Source organism: Helianthus annuus, chromosome 3 (assembly GCF_002127325.2).
Source record: "Helianthus annuus cultivar XRQ/B chromosome 3, HanXRQr2.0-SUNRISE, whole genome shotgun sequence".
NCBI classification, from domain to species: Eukaryota; Viridiplantae; Streptophyta; class Magnoliopsida; order Asterales; family Asteraceae; genus Helianthus; species Helianthus annuus.
The window spans coordinates 44,734,620-44,753,847 of NC_035435.2; the positions used below are offsets into that span (position 1 = coordinate 44,734,620).

At 35.5% G+C, this 19,228-nt stretch overlaps 1 protein-coding gene across 5 annotated transcripts; it reads right to left on the reverse strand.

Moving 5' to 3' along the window:
- Positions 1 to 5,600: 5,600 nt before the first annotated feature.
- On the reverse strand, positions 5,601 to 15,531 carry LOC110929075 (protein HESO1). Of its 5 annotated transcripts, XM_022172193.2 has the most exons (14): positions 15,364 to 15,531; positions 13,666 to 13,825; positions 12,209 to 12,266; positions 12,048 to 12,143; positions 9,909 to 9,938; positions 9,108 to 9,296; positions 8,331 to 8,507; positions 8,027 to 8,211; positions 7,824 to 7,919; positions 7,598 to 7,643; positions 7,252 to 7,358; positions 6,785 to 6,886; positions 6,069 to 6,681; positions 5,601 to 5,903 (listed from the first exon to the last, which is right to left on the reverse strand). In XM_022172193.2, the coding sequence occupies exons 3-14, from the start codon at positions 12,225 to 12,227 to the stop codon at positions 5,866 to 5,868; spliced, it is 1,698 nt and encodes a 565-aa protein (XP_022027885.1). In that variant the 5' UTR covers positions 12,228 to 12,266; positions 13,666 to 13,825; positions 15,364 to 15,531; the 3' UTR covers positions 5,601 to 5,865. The 5 variants fall into 5 exon arrangements, with proteins under 5 accessions (XP_022027885.1, XP_022027884.1, XP_022027887.1 ...); XM_022172192.2 differs by lacking the exon at positions 13,666 to 13,825; XM_022172195.2 differs by lacking the exon at positions 12,048 to 12,143.
- Between the last annotated feature and the right edge of the window lie 3,697 nt (positions 15,532 to 19,228).

Sequence of the window (19,228 nt, forward strand, 5' to 3'; positions counted from 1 at the left end):
GTATTTTCGGAAAATACTCTTAAATGTGTATTTTGATAAAGTATTATTTTGGAAATTGTATGAAGTAAAATATAATATTTTTGGGAAAAATATGTATATTTTGGAAACAGAATATTTTAAACAAGTGATTTTAAATATATTTTCAAGTGAGACTTAAAAATATATTTTTCAGAATTATAACGTATGCGTATATTTTGGTAAAATATTATTTTGGAGATGGTAGAAATAAAAATACGTTATTTTGGGAAAAATACATATATTTTGGAAATAAGTTATTTTGGACAAAAAAAGGTTAAGTATATTTGCTAAGTGGGACTTAAAATATACTTTCAGAATTATAAAACATACATGTATTAAAAACCCCCATCCTTGGGAAGGAAACACAAATACGAATACTCGAGAAGTACTAATACAGAAATATTGTATAAACAATTATTCCAAAACTAAATACAATTATTATAATTTGGAATAATACCAGAATCGTAACTCAAAAACATACATACTAAGACAAGGCACGACCCGTTCGTCTAATAGACGTTAGGCCATTGTAGGTAGTCGTGTTTGCCGCGGAGATTTGGGTTACAAGTACGAAGACGCAATACAGTGAGTTCATGTCCCCCTTTTCTCTTAACTGTTTTCCGTTTTTATACTTCGGGGGTGAAATACATGTTACAATGTTTACGGGTACTTTTACACATGGTATGATTAGCTTAAGGAGGGTTACTACTTAGATCATGTGAGTGGGTAGGCGGAAACTAGAGGCCATTAATCCCCGTCGTAGGACCGAGGGACAGTAGTGATAGATCTATTTGGGTGTAGTGAGCCCCACTCCTGAGTCCGCTGAGTGAACCAGGTGGTGACTAAGTGCCCGACGCATAAATCCGCTAGGTTTGAGTCTTCCTGCATCACTTCACACATATCATTGGCTTTGCAACCCAATGGTGATCTCTTTTTCCTTAATTGCTACATACCAGAGATTTTCATACATACAGACATTTCTACAAAGGTTTATACATACTCACTTACACATGAACTCGCTCAATTTTATGTTGACTTTTCAAACTACATGTATTTCAGGGAACTAATGGATCTGGCACGGTATGCACATATTTTCAAGTTGCGTTTGAATAAAGAAGTCATCCAGGGTTTAGAAGGTGTAACCTCTTCCTGGACGGGTTACATATCTCTAAACCTAGTATTGTTTAAAGTCTTTTGCTAAGTTTTTACGAACTCGTTAAATCAAGTCAAGGTTTGTAACTTATTTTGTGATTGATGTTTTAAGACAAGTATAATATGGTGTTTTTCTAAACTCTATTAACGGGTGAATATCTCATGTTTTTATCATATAGCATTGTTATAATTGTTGCTATGGTATTAAGAAGTCACACCAAATAAACCCACGCTTCCGCAAAGCCAGGGTGTGACATTTGCAACCATGGTTATACATGACAATAATCCATTTTTAGGGTAATTTTGCAAAACCCTCAAAAAAATCCCCAGATCATACAATTCAATCATCAACCAACATTCACCAGGGTGTACCATACGTAGGCCTGTAACGAACCAAACGTTCATGAACTTGTTCGGCGGGAAGTTCATTTATGTTCGTTTATTTGATAAACGAACGAATACGAACAAAAAAACTTGTTCGTTTAATTAAATGAACGAACACAAGCAAACATAAACACAGCTTGTGTTCGTTCATTTATGTTCATGAACATTCGTTTATGTTCGTTCATTTATGTTCATGAACGTTCGTTTAAATTTTAGTAAATACATAAATAGTTAGATTTATATAAATATTAGGTTTTCTAACTACTTATATTAATATGACTAATTACTATATTTATGAACTCTAATTTAGATGTGTTTTCGGATGAATTGTAATATATTAGACTTGTTTGTTCAATCATGTTAATTTATATTAGTTTATGTTTATTCAAATATGTTCACTTAAATTTGTTTTGTTTATGTTCGTTTGTGTTCGTTAACGTTCGTGAACTGTTCGTTTAGGCTTTAAACGAACGAACATGAATGAACACGAACATGCCCGATTTCTTAATGAACGAACACGGACAAAAAAATGTGTTCGATTATATGTTCATGTTCGTGTTCGTTCGGTTCGTTTACAGGCCTAACTGTACGCATTTGAAGATACCTACTGAATAATCAGAGGAGCTGGAAGATCCAAAGAGATGCTATCAGGAGATTCCTGATCAGTATCAGGTTTAGCCATAGATGAATGATGATAACAGCTTCTTCAAAAGACGTAGCCTAAGGTGGTGGCGAAGGAAGTGGAGGTGGTTGTTGGAGGAGGTGGAGGTGGTTGTCGAAGGAGGTGGAAGTGACGGCTAGGAGGAGGATAGGGGTGGAGGAGAGGTGTCTGTATTTTGAGATTAGGAAAGAAGAAGAGGTTAGAAGGGTGAGAAGATGTGGGAAGACATTGGACCATGTCTGCGTGGGGAAGAAGGCGCGCAGAGGTTTGAAGACATTTTTTAATGAAATGTCTTCTAAAAAACAAACAGTCTACAGAGCTAAACGTCTGCGCGTGATCTGTGCGGCGCAGACATAAGAGGCAGAAGAGATTTTTCTGAAAAAATAAACATCACCTTAATAAAGAAAAGACATGAAAATGAACTAAATGGAAATGGTTTTAAAAAAAATGAAAATAAACTAGAAAGAGTAAACTTACATTTTGCTTCATATGGTTTGGTCGATTTAACGGTTTCGCCCCAATCCTTTAAAAATAGTCATTTTACTCCCTGATCTATGAACTTTATCTCTATTTCACCCCCCCCCCCCCAACGCCATCCAATTCAACTGTTAAATCTTGGTCACATGCCCCTCACATGAGGGGCATTTTAGTCTTTTCCCATCCTAGATCTGAACCAGGATTTAACAGTTGAATTGGATGGCGTTAGGGACGTGGAGTGAAATAGAGATAAGCTTCATAAATTAGGGAGTAAAATCATTTTTAAAGGAATTGGGCAAAACCATTAAAACGACCAAACCACAAGGAGCAAAACAGAAGTTTACTCAACTAGAAATAAATTGGAGCATCACGTGGAGCAAGGACTAGACATTGTACTATATTGGATTAAAATGAACACACCCAATTGACCAAAGTGCCCTTGCATGGTTATTGAACGCCTAAAGCATCAATAACTTTGTTGTGAACAGTTTGGGTGACCCGATATACATCAATAATAAGTATCAAACTAAATAAAAACACAATTAATGACAATAGATAAAAGACATAATTGATGAGAGCAGATAAAAGACACAATAGAGAGCAGATTAAAACACAATGAACAACAAACTAAAAACACAATACACAACAAGCTAAAACACAATGAACAAGAGAATAAACCACAATGGACAACATATTAAAACATAATGGATAACAAATTAAACACAATGACGAGAACCAATAACACAATGTATAAAAAACCCAGATATAACATCATCTTCATTGTGTCATATACTGTGTTATAAGTTCTCATAAAAACACAATAGGTAGACCCAAATTAACATTGTGTTATAGGTTTTGATAATAACACAATGTATAGAAACCCTAGCAAAACGTAATGACCAAAACCCAGTTAAAAGACACAATTACCGAAACACAATGCAAAAAAAAAAAACCAGTAAAAATTAAATTTTTTACTCATATTAAAGATAATAAAAGATAATAAAACGCTTGTTATTATGGTGATATGATACTCATATTAAAGATAATAAAACGCTCGTTATTATGGTGATACGACCAAAACCCAGTTATATGACAATATGATACTCATATTAAAGATAATAAAACGCTCGTTATTATGGTGATTTTTTTTTAAATGTCATGAAAAAGTTATGGACGTTTTAAATTGATGGTGAGAATTGGCATGTGCCTTGCATGTGGAAAGAGAAAATCCATAAATGTAGGATTCCTTTTATGTCCTTCAATTATCTTCTTTTCCTTAATACTAATCTCAAACTCTCCAAATTTAAGATCAATGAACTAAAATCATTCTTACCCTTCTTATTTGTATTATCCTGTGCATTTGATCATAATCCCTTAATTAGCAACATTTTTATCTTTATGCATAATTGAGTTATATCTCATGCTTTGAAAGTTTTTAAAGAATTGGTTTTTTTATTTTAACCCAAAACTTTACATCATTTGCAACTCAACCTCACAATTTTTACTTTCAACTTTGGTTTCCTATATTTTTCGTCTTTTGCAAATTTTTGTTTTACATTTCGTTCTAAATTTTGCGAGTTAACAAACGCAATGGGCATGTGTGATTCAATGTTTTTACATTTTGCCTTATGTCTCGTTCAAAAGTTTGCGAGTTAACACGGCGCAACGTACATGTGTGGTTCATCGTTTTTACGTCGGGTCCTAGATCAACTCAGTGTTGGTGGTCGCTAGCGGTGGTGTGACATTGGTGCTATTTGACACGGTTTTACGCCTCTGCCGCAACACATGGGGCTTAATTCTAGTTGATGGATTAATTAGTAATAAGTTTAATAATTGTAATTTACCATCTGAATTTAACATGAAACCAAATTTAAATATAGTTAAAAATAACATGAGCACTTGTATCTATTACTAACAAGATCTAACTCTTTATTTTTATTTAGAACGGATGACACATACCCTCTAATCCGAGTCCTAAATCTACACATGTGTGACCTAGGGGTGTGCAATAACCGAACCGAAAACCGATAAAACCGAATCGAAATTAACCAAAACCGAATTAACCGAAAGTCGGTTAACAGATATTTTTTTTACCATCGGTTAACCGAAATTAACCGAACCGAATCATTTATTTTTTATATATTTCTAACTTTTATACCTCTTTTTCATGTATTTCATGTTTTATACTTTCATTTCATGTAATAATACCTCTATTTCATTTATTTATGCCTTCATTCATTTATTTATACATTCAATTAATTTATTTATACCTCCATTTTATGTATTTAAACATCTATTCATGCATTTATACCTCCATTTCATTTATTTATACATCCATTTCATGTATTTATACATCTATTTCATGTATTTATACCTCTATTACATGTCTTTCTAAGCAAAAAAAATAGCCCTTGTTTGAATTGGTTATTAACCGAACCGAACCGAAAACCGACAAATTAACCGAACCGATTAACCGATGACTTCGGTTACGGTTACGGATAATACTAATAACCGAACCGTGCACACCCCTACATGTGTCCACTACAGAACTAGAACTCTCAACCACTTGGAAAAAAAACACCATTAATCCGAGTCCTAAATCCACACATTTATCCAAGCCCTTTGGTGACCATATCTAATAAGACGATATGTACACAAATTTATATAGCTTGGGCAGTTGCTTAAAATTAACCCAGTATTGAACACCCCTCTATCCCATTAAGTCAAACATGGTTCACCAAGATATACAATCTTGATACCACTAGGCTACAAACCCTTTGGTCACCAGATCTAACAAGTAAAACGATATGTAAATAATTTATAAAGTTTGGGTAGTTGTTTACTAAAAATTTACCCGGTATTGAACACCCCCTCGATCCCATCAAATCAAACACGGGTCACCATTACATACAACCTTAATATCGCTAGGCTAGCGACCAAATCTCTTAAGTAAAACAATATGTACATAAAATTAAATAGCTTTGTATTGAACACCCCTCTATCCCGTCAAGTCAAACAACACGGTTTTAAACCGACTAGTGATACAAAAAAAGGCATCCCGACACCAGAAATGTAAACTACAGTTATAAACAGCCAAACACACGGTAAAGCAAACAAACCTGATATAAAAGGCCACATGGGTGCGATCTGGTTAGACATTTAAAAATCGAGTCTTAGCGATATGTTGTACCGTGCGCATTGGAAGAATTCCCTGTAGAAAAAAAGATTTGATTGCATTCAGAAATGGGTTGATTTTTGTTATGTTTTATATCAAACGGGTCAAATTAATAAACACGTCGGAAATTGTTCAAAGGGCACTTTCAAACGGTCAAACCAACTCCTTAGACACTTGTTAATTTTCAAATAGAACAAATACCGTAAGGAGGTTGTTGCTGCCTTCTTCCCCAAGGATCCGTTGCAGGCTGCGTCTCTTGTGACCGACCATTCGTGAAAGCGGCTCCATTGGCCGCACCCCAACCGCCCGTAGACGAACCACCAGGCCCACCACCCCAGCCTTGTGTCCACACGGGTCCTCCCCAAGCCGTTTCCCACCACTGGTTTGCTGGTACACCCCCTGCAACCCCCGTTGTTCCCATCATTGGCTGTTGGTAAAACGACTGGTGTGCCCATGGTGTCTCCAAGCCTGCAGTCACAGCTTGACGTTGTGGCACACCCAAGTGGCCGGTTGGCAGTGGCCTGGTTGATGGACTCGCACCGTTTGGGTTATAGACATTGTTCGTGATCAACTTGGTTTTTGTGGTCTTTTTTTCAAGACTTTGTTTCCATGCGTTCAATTTTTGTTCGACAACGATAGAGTGCATACCATCAATGCCAAAAAGTGATTCTTTTAACTTTAACTCGTCAAGGTTAACATTCATGAAACGACCGAGATTTTGAATTGTAAGATGAACCAACTCATGGATTATTTTCACTTCTAACTTTCCAACCGCTCTGGCCACATTTTGGGCCCGGTCAAAGAAATCCTCAACCTGGCAAAATGAACGGGTCGGGTCAGATTGGCATTAACAATGTTTAAAAATAGAAACAACAATAAAATAAAATAAAATAAAAAATGAGAAAAAAAATACTTACACTCATTATGGCTATTTTATTGTCCCAGGTTTTAGGTGACCAATGTCCTAGATAAGGACTAGCACACAGACCTTTTGGCCAAAGCTTTTCGACAGATGCTAACTGCAACAACCATTAACAGTATATACTAAAAAAACTCAAGAGTGTAAAATGTATAAAATAAAGAGTAAAGTACACCCCGGATGGTCCCTGTGGTTTACCAAAATTTTGGAATTGGTCCCTAGCTTTCCAAAAGTACACGGATAGTCCCTGTGGTTTGCACTTTGTAACGCATTTAGTCCCCAGATTTTTCCAAAAGTACATGGATGGTCCCTGTGGTTTGCAATTTGTAACGCATTTAGTCCCTTACTTGGACCTGCTAAAACCTTTGGATTTGTTGGCTAGGGACCAAATCCAAATTTTGTTAAACCACAAAGACCATCCGTGTATGGTGTACTTTACTCTAAAATAAAAAAACGGTTGCCTACCTTGATTAAAAACGTCACGAACAATTCACCTAACGTTTCTGTATTTCTTCTACCGTAGTTCTGGAAGCCTCTAACTGAATTCTTCACGGATGCAGGATCATCTCCATCTACAAAACTCTCATGTCTGATTTGACTTGTGACTAGTACGGTTTTAACTAGGGTCGCTTTTATGAGTCGTTTACTTATGAAACAATCAATTCATGCCGTATTGTTATATCTATAATTTCAAACTAAAGCAATGATGTACGATCACCAAACATCACACATCACATTTTTTAAGTTTTGTATAATCAAAATTCTCATATAAATTGATTATTTTACATCCTTAACTAAGTCTCAAAATTACCTTTTAGTATGGCGGAAAACGGAGGTAATATAGGAGGATCTCGAGTCTGAAACCAGAGATCGATAATAAGACCAATTGCACAATTAAAAACAATAAACTGCTTATAAGTTTTTCTCATAATAAAAGTTGTTTTGAGCCAAAAGAAATTATAAATTATAAAATCAAAGCTGTTTTTAAGGTAACCTATAATGATAAAGATGACTGAGATGAGGTAAGAAGTATATGCCTGTAGATGAAAAGCAACCAATAATATTATAGATAAAGAACTAAGTGTTTGGTCTTTTGGGCTGTTAATGTCTTGTGCTTTTGCCCACGCTTTCATCTGCATTAAAAGATATCATTCTAATATTAAAAGCGAATATAATGGTCAAGTCTTTATTTAAGTTGAAAAAGTCAACAATCCTATTGGAGGAACAAAAATAAACTTACCAATAAACTTAGCTTCCGAAACCGTTCATCTATTGAACTAATGTAGCGTATAATAAGGGATTTTGAAATTCCATCTGTGTTTTCTACTGAAATGTCACATTCGACACCTGTTGCGGTATCAACAAACTTAAGAATGGGTACCTTAGCCCTCATCACAGGCTGCACATTTTGTACACGACCTGCACCTAAACCATAAAAGTTCATATAAAATAGTTCAAACAGTTAAAGTTTTATAATGTGTGGATCTATATAAGTAAAACTTTAATGATACTATATGCAAAGACTAGTATAGTTGGAAGATTACTTTGAAGTGAATAGAGTTTTTTTGAAAACTTCCGAAGCGTTTTAATTTTCTGCTCTCGAGGAAACACTAACGGACTATTTGGGAAGTTAATGGAGAGATCAAGATCACTTTCGGGAGTAAAAAAGTCCATTGAAAAGGAACCAAATTCCTCAACAACAGGACAGCTGGCAGAATTACCTGGATCACAAACAAATATATTTACCATTTGTAGAGAGTGATATTAAAGAGTAAAATACCATTTTCGTCCCTGAGGTTTGGTCAGTTTTGCGACTTTCGTCCAAAGGTTTATTTTTTCGCATTTGGATCCAAAAGGTTTGAAATCTTGCTATTTTCATCCGGCTTGTTAACTCCATCCATCTTTCTCCGAAAAGTTAAGTTAAGTCAAGTGTATTTTCTTTTTTTTTTTTTTTGTTAACTTAGAGGGTAATTCGGTCTTTTTCACTTTATGTACAAGCATGTAGCATAATGTACTTCAAAATAACCTTACTAAATAAAAAAGAAGAAAATACCCCTGACTTAACGGAAAAAAATGGACGGAGTTAACTAACGAGCTGGATGAACATGCCAAGATTTCAAATCTTTTGGATACAGATGCGGAAAAACAAACGATTTCAAATCTTTTGGATACAGATGCGGAAAAACAAACCTTTGGACGAAAGTCGCAAAACTGACCAAACCTCAGGGAAAATGACATTTAATTCGATGTTAAATTATTTTACTTCAAATGAACATAAAAAGCAACTGATTACAGACAAGTAATTGAAACTATAAGATTACCGTATAAATCTTTAGCTATATCATTAAGAACTCGGATCACTTGTTTGCGATTTTCATATTCGCTTGGCTTTGGCCTACGAATTACATAGGCATCGTTAAGTAGTTTCTCAAGTATACGTAACTGCTCCCGATTTACTAAAAGCTTCTGCGATTCCGTCAACTCAAATGTCTCTGCTTTCTTTATGAGGACTGGAATAATGAATGACAAGTTATTAACTTAAAAAGAAGACATGATTGTCCATTAAAGAAAAGAATAATTGTTTCAGATTATAAACTAAATTAACAATGGACAACTTGATAAACTGAAAAAAGATGTGTTCACTATACAAAGTAGACTACATAAACTTCATTTCGGGGCTGTTTGGCAACTTCTGAATGGTTAAGTGTTGAATCGGTAAGAGATCTAAATCATTAAGTGCTGAACCAATAGAGTCTGAACCATTAAGAGCCAGTATAATGCTTAACCGTTCAGAGGCAAATGTCTGACCAATTCAGATTAGAGATCTTAACCATTCAGACTCTGTATAATGCTTAACCAGTCAGAGGCAAATGCCTGAACCATTCAGACATTTGCTCACGAAACAGACAATCTGAACCGTTAAGCGCTGAACCAGTAAGAGGTCTGAACCATTAAGAGCACCATTAAGAGGTAAACAAACAACCCCTTCCTTTTTTCTACTAAATGCCATTATAAGGAAACTAGAAAAGCGTGAGGCTATACTTGAGCAAGCATGAGAATTATAAAAAAAATAAGAAAAAAAATGTAAAACAAAATGCTTAAAATGCATAAATCTCGCGTACCGTTCCAATCATCTTCCCTGTCATAGAGTCCTGCAAAAAACATATGAAAAAAGGATGACAAATAGTCAAGATTTATCAAGAGCAGGTAAACAGATCAAAACCATAAGGTGCACTCAGAAAAGAAAAAAAAAAAAAAAAAACACACATCAGAACACTTAGAAAGCAGTGTTTTAAAGAACGTAGGATCATGATTTTTGGCCTTGTAGTTTTTCACAATACCAAAAGGGTTATTTGTTGTCAACCCAGATTTCCAAAAACACGTGTAAAATAACTAAGTAGCATACAGTAAAAAAGAAAGTCATTGTCATCAAAGAATAAAAACAAAGCAACTGAAGTAATGTGTTGGTCACCACTGAGGGTCACAAGAATGTCTAATTTAACTCGTACTATAACAAGAATGTCCCGTCATCAAATCTATATAAAAGAAAAATAGACTTAACAACCTCTCTTGATGATAGCAAAACAAAATATATTAAACCATTACAGTAGACCAAAAGCCAACAACAAGAAAATATAACAAAAAACTACCAGCAACCCAAACAAAAGAAGCGGTGAAAGAGTAACATATTAAAAAATAAGCAAATATGACATAACAAAACAACATATAAGCATATGTAGAAGTATACAAATACTTGCAAAGTCCACCTAAAGTAAAGGAATATCTAAGACCCTAAGACATATCTAAGACCCTAAGACAAATCTGATATACTAGTCACACCTAACCTTACCCTAACAATCTCACTTATACACTTCTAACCAAAACATTGGAGGGGGCGGGTACACCCCCGGGCACCAACTATCCTCCGCCACTGTTCATACATCCTCTTATAGGTTGAGTTATTTCCCTTTGTTACTGCCTTCTCCGCCTCCTTCCTTGCATCTTTGTTTCCATGCATTCATACATCCTCTTATAGGCTGGATTCTTTGCATCCGTTACTGCCTTGTTCGCCTCCTTCCTTGCATTTTTGTATATATCCCTCAACCACACTCGCTCCTCCTCGTCTAAGCACCTCAAAAGATCCATCCCTAAGACTATCTTGTTTATCTTTTATTTTGGTCTTCACATCCTCATTCCACCACCAGGACTCCTTATGCCCGCTTATCTTTCCAGTCCCTAAAGTCTCCTTTGCCCCAAGAGTTACGATAGTCACCATAGCTTCCCACATCTGGTTTGCGTCCCCGCCTAGTTGAGCCGTTGTCACCGAGATGACCTTATCGCCCTTCAAGTTTCCCCCAACGGATCCTAGGTCTCACTTTCCTCCCTCTCACAAACAGCTTGTCTCTTAATACTATATCTGCCACCAGCAAATGGTGTTGGGCCACTGTTGTATCACTGGTATAACCTTGCAGTCGCTCCACCACTGTCGGTCATTTCGCCTCATCACAAATTCCAAAAGATCCCTACCAGGCTCATTCCTATCTCCTAAAGCAAAACCCCCATGTACCGACTGAAAGCCGTCGTTATCCTTACCGATACGACCATCAAAATCACCATCTATAAAAATTCTCTCCTCCCTAGGTCTGCCCCTCAACACTGCGTCTAGGCAATCCCAAAAAGCTCTCTTTTCCTGAACTCCTAGGCCTAATTGTGGAGCGTAGGCACATATCACCGTTATCACTTCCTCACATAATACAATACGCAACACCATTAATTATAAACAGAGTACTATTCTTGATATCTTCCCTATTCATCTAAGAATATGTTAAAGGTAGTAGTTAGTTAGGATAGAATGATGTACAAAAGCCAAAATACAGTTGGTAGAAATTTAAATGTATTTGACACATTGGCAAAATCAACTCTCTACCAAGAAAGTTATAATAAACTATCTCCTATAACTCATTTCACAGATGTTTTTGTTAGCCTAATTCGGATCGGAACCGACTCAAAATCTGAAGTCAATTAAGATAAAGATCAAAATAAAGAGATTAATTAGAGTTTTAGATTTAATTGTTTAGCATATTTGTCTATGATTATTGGTTTACTTAGTTTGAGTTATCTAGTTTGTTTATTTATTTATTTATTAAGTGTTAAGAGTCATGTTATGTTTGGGTTAGGATTAGTACAACACTACAAATATCAAGTCCTAGGTAAAAGGTTTATTTAAAGTAAATTTTGTGAGTTTTATAATGAGTTTGAACCTGTTTGATTTGGTTCATAATATGTTTTGTTTTCTGTGAATCGCTGCTGCCGTGCCAACAGTCTTACTAATTTCGATTCCCGATCACTTGGAATGTCTGCCAATAAATGTTGTCAGATATAAAAGTAATGCGCATGGAAAAGAAAGGGTTTTGTCACTAACCCTTTCCGTGCAAATTCATGATTGTGGCCCAGCCTAAAAAATACAATGTAGAGAAACCCTGCAAAAAGAAAGTCAATAGAAAGTGAATCAATCGCATTAAGTCTAATCAAACTATGATGTAACAAGTGTTTGGATTAACTACAAATGTATGAATAAAAACACGAAGGCGCTGTGATACACTTTGATACGGTTGTTACAAATAGAGATAGAATTTGTTAAAGGGCAAAATAACTCAATCCCTTTAATAAATAGCACATGACCGACACACAACACTTTTCATATAAAACTTATTTGTTATGAAATTGAGGAGTTGGAATTGTAAACGTATTTGGTTGGTGGTGGATGTTAAAGGTTTTATTAGTATATGAACAGTTAAAAGCAAAACTTTCAACAGAAAAAAGCAAGCACAGATATACGCTAATCATTTTGTTACTTAACTCCAAAGATGACTTAGATTTCAAATTAAAGTAAATTTAAGTAGATCTAAAACCATAGTTATTAAAGGCGCGAAGCGCACTCTAGGCGCATAGGCTCCGATTAGAGCCTAGGCGATAGGTGCAAAAAAAGCGTGGGCCCGAGAAAAAAAAACGCACTTAAATAAAAAATTAAAAAGTTCATTAAGGGAATAAAGTACTCAAAACCAAAACAATAATGTTCATACTAGCACTTAAAAAGTCTCGGATAACAAAATACTTAAAACCAAAATGTTCATACTAGCACTTAAAAAGTCTCGGCACCAAAATGCGAACTGAATAATTTGATAATTCGAACTGAAAAAATGTGATAATAAACTGATATCATCTGTTTAAACTTAAAGCCCTATAAATACTGCAGAAAAAGTGGAAATTACCAATTAAAAAAAATAAAAAGCATAAATCATTAATTACGCATGGGAAGAATTAAGCTGCGCTATTGTTACCTAGGAACTATAAGCGCAGTAAATGCGAATCACCCAGAAAAAGCGCCTAGGCGTCAAAAGCGCTCGCTTTTGATAACTCTAATCTAAACAAAGAGTATTGTGGTTAAAACAACTACAGGGTAATAAACTTAAATTTCCGTTGATGATATGCCATAAAAATGGTGGTGACAATATATATAAAATCTAAAAACAGTATCTTCTAAGAAATCAAAGGGTGTCACACTTATCTTAATTATTTACGTTTCTTGTGTGTAGTTCCTTTTAGTTTCTGCATGACGCAGATAGAACATACGTATTTACTACATCAAACTTTTTAACTGCTATTTAAATATACTTAAGCCGCTATTAAACAAACTGTCCATAGACTAAATTTTTAATTTACTAACGGCATCCCTTTTGCCTTTTGTATTGGTGGGAACATAATTAAATCAAATTACCCTCCATATAAGAAATATATCCTCTGGTTGTATCCTTTTTCAATAACATTGATCATGAGATACTAAAGACATAATGTAATCTGCCTAAATCTACTATATACCTCAGTATCTTCACAAGCTTCTCACCAATATTTCTTTTCCTAGTTCCTTTTTATTTGTCGAATCTCGAAAATTATCTCCAAATCCGATCCACGACCAACTCACCCCAAGAACACGCAATCCCAACTTTGACTTATTTGACCTTGAGTCCTCGACTTCTAACTGAACTCTCAAGTGTCATCACACCAACATCAAGAAAAAAAAACAAACTACTTAGAAACTCAAGCATTCAGCCCTTCATTGCTTTTGAACATTTTTAATATATTTAAATATTCAGTAACTATTTCGTTGTTGTGAATTTAATTTTTTGGAGATTCAGTATGCTCGTTAAATCAAATAACCTGATATATTTTTACTTTGATAGTAAATAAAACCTAACTTAAAATAAAAAAGATCGGTTCTAATTAAAAAATCTTTACTTCTGGTTAAAAAAATCTTAATCTAATCACACTAGTTCGTCTAGCCCGAAATATATTTATCAAGATAAACCAAACTGTAATACGTAACTCAAAGCAGATTATGAAAAGTCAAGTAGCTATATATGAACATTATTAGGTAGGCACTGTTATTACGTATGAAAAGAACTTACTGAACAATGTATAAACAATAAAACTATGCAGTAAGAACTCTAGGATTGACTGTTACAAATCATACTTATATCGTATTATCGTTGATCATTTAAAAGCGTATAACAACTGTTTGTTAAAATGGCAGTAACAATGTCACTTCCACCTTACAGTAAACACATGAATTTCAAAAACCTAAGTTTACACCTAGGGGTGCTAAACGGATCGTGTTCTCGGGTTGGTGGGTTCGGCCCGACCCGAACCCGAAAATTTTAAACGAACCCGTACACGACCCGTTCGACCCGAATTTTTTAAATTTTTTATTTTTTTTCCACAAATTAATGTATTAAATTTAAAATTTACTTAAAAAAACATAAACGTATATAATACAATTACATTTAAATTATAAAATATTATGTGAATAAGTTATAAATAGGGCATAAAATACACATACAATAAATTTATGAAATAAACATATTGTAAAAAAATATAATATAATATAAATGGGTTAAACGGGTTCGCGGATTCAACCTGAAACTCACCCGAACCCATTTAGACTAAACCTAAACCCGCGAATTTCGTGTTAGGTTCGTGTCGTGTTTTCTGGTCGTGTCAGAAATTCACACCCCTATTTACACCGTAAACACAGCGAGTCAAAATTTAGTATTTTCCGCGTAAACAATTACTTAGAAACCATGTTCGTCTCACTCGACAATCTACTGTGTATGCTTCTCTAGGGTTGACAGTTACAAATCATACTTACATCTTTGATCATTAAATAACGTATCTCAACTGTTTGTTAAAATGGCAGTAACAACTTAGAACATTACTTTCACCTTAAGCACTACACACATAAATCAAAAACCAGAGTCACTAACCTAACATACAAACTTCAAAAACCTAATTTCACACAGTAACACGTAACAACTCAAAAATCACCTATTATATAAACCTAAGTTAATCGATGGTTGAAACATCAATGCTACTACACAAATTAAGTTAATAATAATCATAAAAATCAGCTATAAATCCGTCAAAATTACTAACCGATTACAAAACCTAAGTTAAATGATGAAACAACAAGTCAACAATGCAATGCAAAGTAAGTAAGTTAATCGGTTGAAAACTACTAACCGATTACGAAAGCTGGCAGAGATAGTGGAGTGATCGTCCGGTCCGGTCCAGTCAGCGACGGAGATGAAGAGTCGTATGGTGGACCCGGTGTGCAGAGTGTGACTAGATTTTGGTGACAAGGTGGGTGTTTAAATAATAATAATGGTTCCGTGTGGTGGACGCTGACTAGACTATAACCAAAAAGGGGCACGTATGACTAGACATTAACGGAAAAGAAAACACATTGGATATTTCGGATGTAACTTTACTTAGTAGATGTATCATCATAAATTGTTAAGGTTTTTTCAAGTGGCTACATATTCACAATCCCTAATCCCTATTTATACATCTTCATATATATGTTTACTAGGTTATTATCTGTGATTGCTTCCCGAGCTCGGGAAACTTAGTTATATTAATTATTATTTGTTATTAATACGACCTCATTACATCAAGCATCTCATTGGATGCAACAACAATGTCTTCACGTCACCGGATTAGATCATGAATCCATATTAGAGGTCAAACAAAAGCGCAACAGGACCACATTAATGACATCATTTCCACTTTTACTTCAATACACTTACGTTATCGAGTGATTGGGATTTTGTAAAAATGTTTGTTCTTGTACTTCTTTACAAAATTACATAGAATTCAAGAAAACGAAACAATGACTTAAAGAACTATAATTTAACACCCAATCTAATCGGGCAAAGCAATCTATTATCTCACAGTTCCCTAGTTTTTACAACAGGAAACACAACATCATCATGTCAAATACAGTCATATATATCCATCCATTATTCTGAATTCATAAACCCATAAATGTAGAAGAATGTCACATTTGCGATTAATAAACCAAGTTTCTGCTAATTGCAGTTACTATTAGCAAAAAGAAGCATGATATCATCTATATATAAAACACAAACTGTTAATAACATTGTTTTATCATGTTAGTCATACACATCAACAAAACATCAAGTTAATAAGTTAAAAAAACCATGGAACATAACCATCAAAAAATTCATAGTTATAATATCTGATATCAGAACGTACTTAAAGGTTTTTGTTAAACTGAAGTAACGTCATTTAGTACGGTCTTCTGCTGCGAAGACACGTATGTGAAATGCAACATATCACCAAACCTCAAGTTATTCTCAGTCATGAACTTCCGCCAACCATCCAACGTGTAACGTGGCTTGCATTCATTTAACTCCGTCTTCACATCATAAACATCCACAACTCCAACCATATTTTGAACTTTCAAGGGATGAAGATCAACAGGAAGACCTGCTCGTCTGGCAACTTCAGCAGGAAGATGCTACATGTATTGTGTGGAAAAAATAATAGTCAAACAAATAAACATAAATCATTAGTTTGTTATAAAAAATGGTATACCAGCCTATAGTCTCCTTTGTGAACAAAGTGAAAGAACTCAGGTTCGAGAAGATGTCCAGAATGTTTTTTTGAAGTCTTTGTACTCTTATTTGTACGGTTACGCTTTTTGTGAACATTGCCGGCTCTCTTCCCCTTGATGAAAAAGTAAACATATACATGTGAATTAAAGGAAGGTTGAATATATGCGCCAAAAAAACAGTTTATATAACATATACTAATTAAGTGGCGAGTATAGATACCTTAACCTTATAAGCAGATGGAGAACATCCAATATGATCAATTGTGTCGATAGGTAGGGCGGCATTTCCCTTAGTCGTATTCTTGACCGTCTCCTTTCTGTCAGAAGTAACTTTACCTTTCTTCTCATAGAGTAACTTTAATAACCATAGTAATATAACAATCTTTAAGATGCTAAACTTACATCTTGTGTTTTGTTCAATCGTGAAGACATGCGTTTCTTCGGCGTGCATTCAGCATCAAACTTGACTGGTTTACGTGAGTTATCAGCCTTTGGTAGTGCATTGGTTGGTAACTTCTTCTAAATATTACATTATTGGATAAATATAACATCAGTAAACAACATTACTAATAGTTGTAAAAACATTAAATTCTTATATGTGTTAAATTAAAAAAAAATAATTTTAATAATTGGACATGTTTGCTCGGGTGAGGATATCATTAACATATGATTCTTGAGAAAGTTGTAAACCGGTACCGTCGCGAGTAACTTGAATCCCCAAAAAATGATTGAGATGCCATAAGTCAGTCATGGCAAATTCAGTAGACAAAGTTTTGATAATTCTTGAACAAAATTGTTGTCAGATGCCGTGAGTATGATGTCATCCACGTATAATAATAAGCAGTGTTGTAAAAGTCGGATTACTCGGCCGAGTACTCGGCGAGTACTCGGTCCTCGGACCCCCTCCGAGGCGACTTCCTCCTAGGCGATCTCAATTAGTCGGCCTCGGGATTACTCGGGAGTACTCGGCGCCTAGTCGGACGTAGTCGGCCTAGTCGGTCTAGGCGGTCAACGTGGTTTGTTGACTTTTAATCGGTCAAACTCGGTCAAAATCGGCATACTCGGCCTTGTACTCGGACTACTCGGCCTTGTACTCAGACTAGTCGGACTTGTATTCAGAATATTTGAACTTTAAACATGTTTCATTTTAAATTATACTCAGTTGACATGAATTATGCTTATTTTAACACATAAATAATATATAACAATTAATTTTCTTTATATTTACCATGTCCGCGTACTCCCCGAGCACTCTCCGAGTACTCTCCGAGTACTCCGATTACTCCCAACTCCCCAGTCGGCCGACTAGGGACCGCCTAGCGACTTTTACAACACTGATAATAAGTAGGCAGTATTGGAGCCTTGTTTGTAAACAAAGAGAGAAGTGTCATAAGACGCACTACGAAACCCGCATTTAGTGATAAAAGTTGCAAACCGATGATACCATGCTCAGGGGGCTTGTTTTAACCCATAAAGTGATTTACGTAACCGACACACATATGAGGGGTGTTGTTTGTCTACAAATCCGGGGGGTTGGAACATGTATACGGTTTCATTTAAATCCCCATGCAAAAATGCATTTTTGACATCAAGTTGGTGTATTGGCCAATCACGCGAGACGGCAAGACTAAGAACGGTACGAATCGTTGTAGGTTTAACCACAGGGCTGAACGTGTCAAAGCAGTCAATACCAACTTGTTGTGATTTTCCGTTGACAACAAGACGGGCTTTGTATCTCTGTAAAGAGCCATTAGCATGGAACTTATGTCTATATAGCCATATGCAGCGAATTATATGAGCACCATCAGGTCGTTGAACTTGCTCCCATGTATTATTATCCATTAAAGCCCTGTATTCATCGGTCATGGCACTGAGCCAGTTTGGATCAGTTTGGGCGGCTGTGTGAGATGTGGGAATGGGTGAGATTGAGGTGGGTCTGGAAGTGTGTAGGCTGAAGTGGGTTTTGGGTTTAGTAATGCCATCCTTAAGACGAGTCGTCATAGGATAGATGTTGCTGGGAGGCCATGGAGGATGGGTGTTGGCGGACTGAAGTGGGGAGTTGTCGCAACCCCCGTCCCCTAGTTACCCGAGAACGGGATGCCGCGGCCAGTTTCAGTGGTATCGGTGTTTATCAGTTTGGCAGCGGAATTTACATCAGGACCGTAGTTAGGAAATATTTTATCAGAATAAAATACCACGCTTTTATAATATTAAACACATGGGAAAAATCCCAAGTTTCAAGTACACACATTTTCATAGGGATAAACCCTATTTTATTTAAATAAACATCTCTTTATTTAGGTAACTTTTATAGCCACTTTTCCAAGCCTTCAGTGTTGTCCAGCTGGCTTCTATTTGGCTTTCACATTTTGTTACCTGAAACGCGTTTAAAAACATTTTGTCAGTGGGAAATACTGGTGAGTGAATCCCAGTTTAATCAAGATAGGTAAAACCGTTTTACAGTATTGA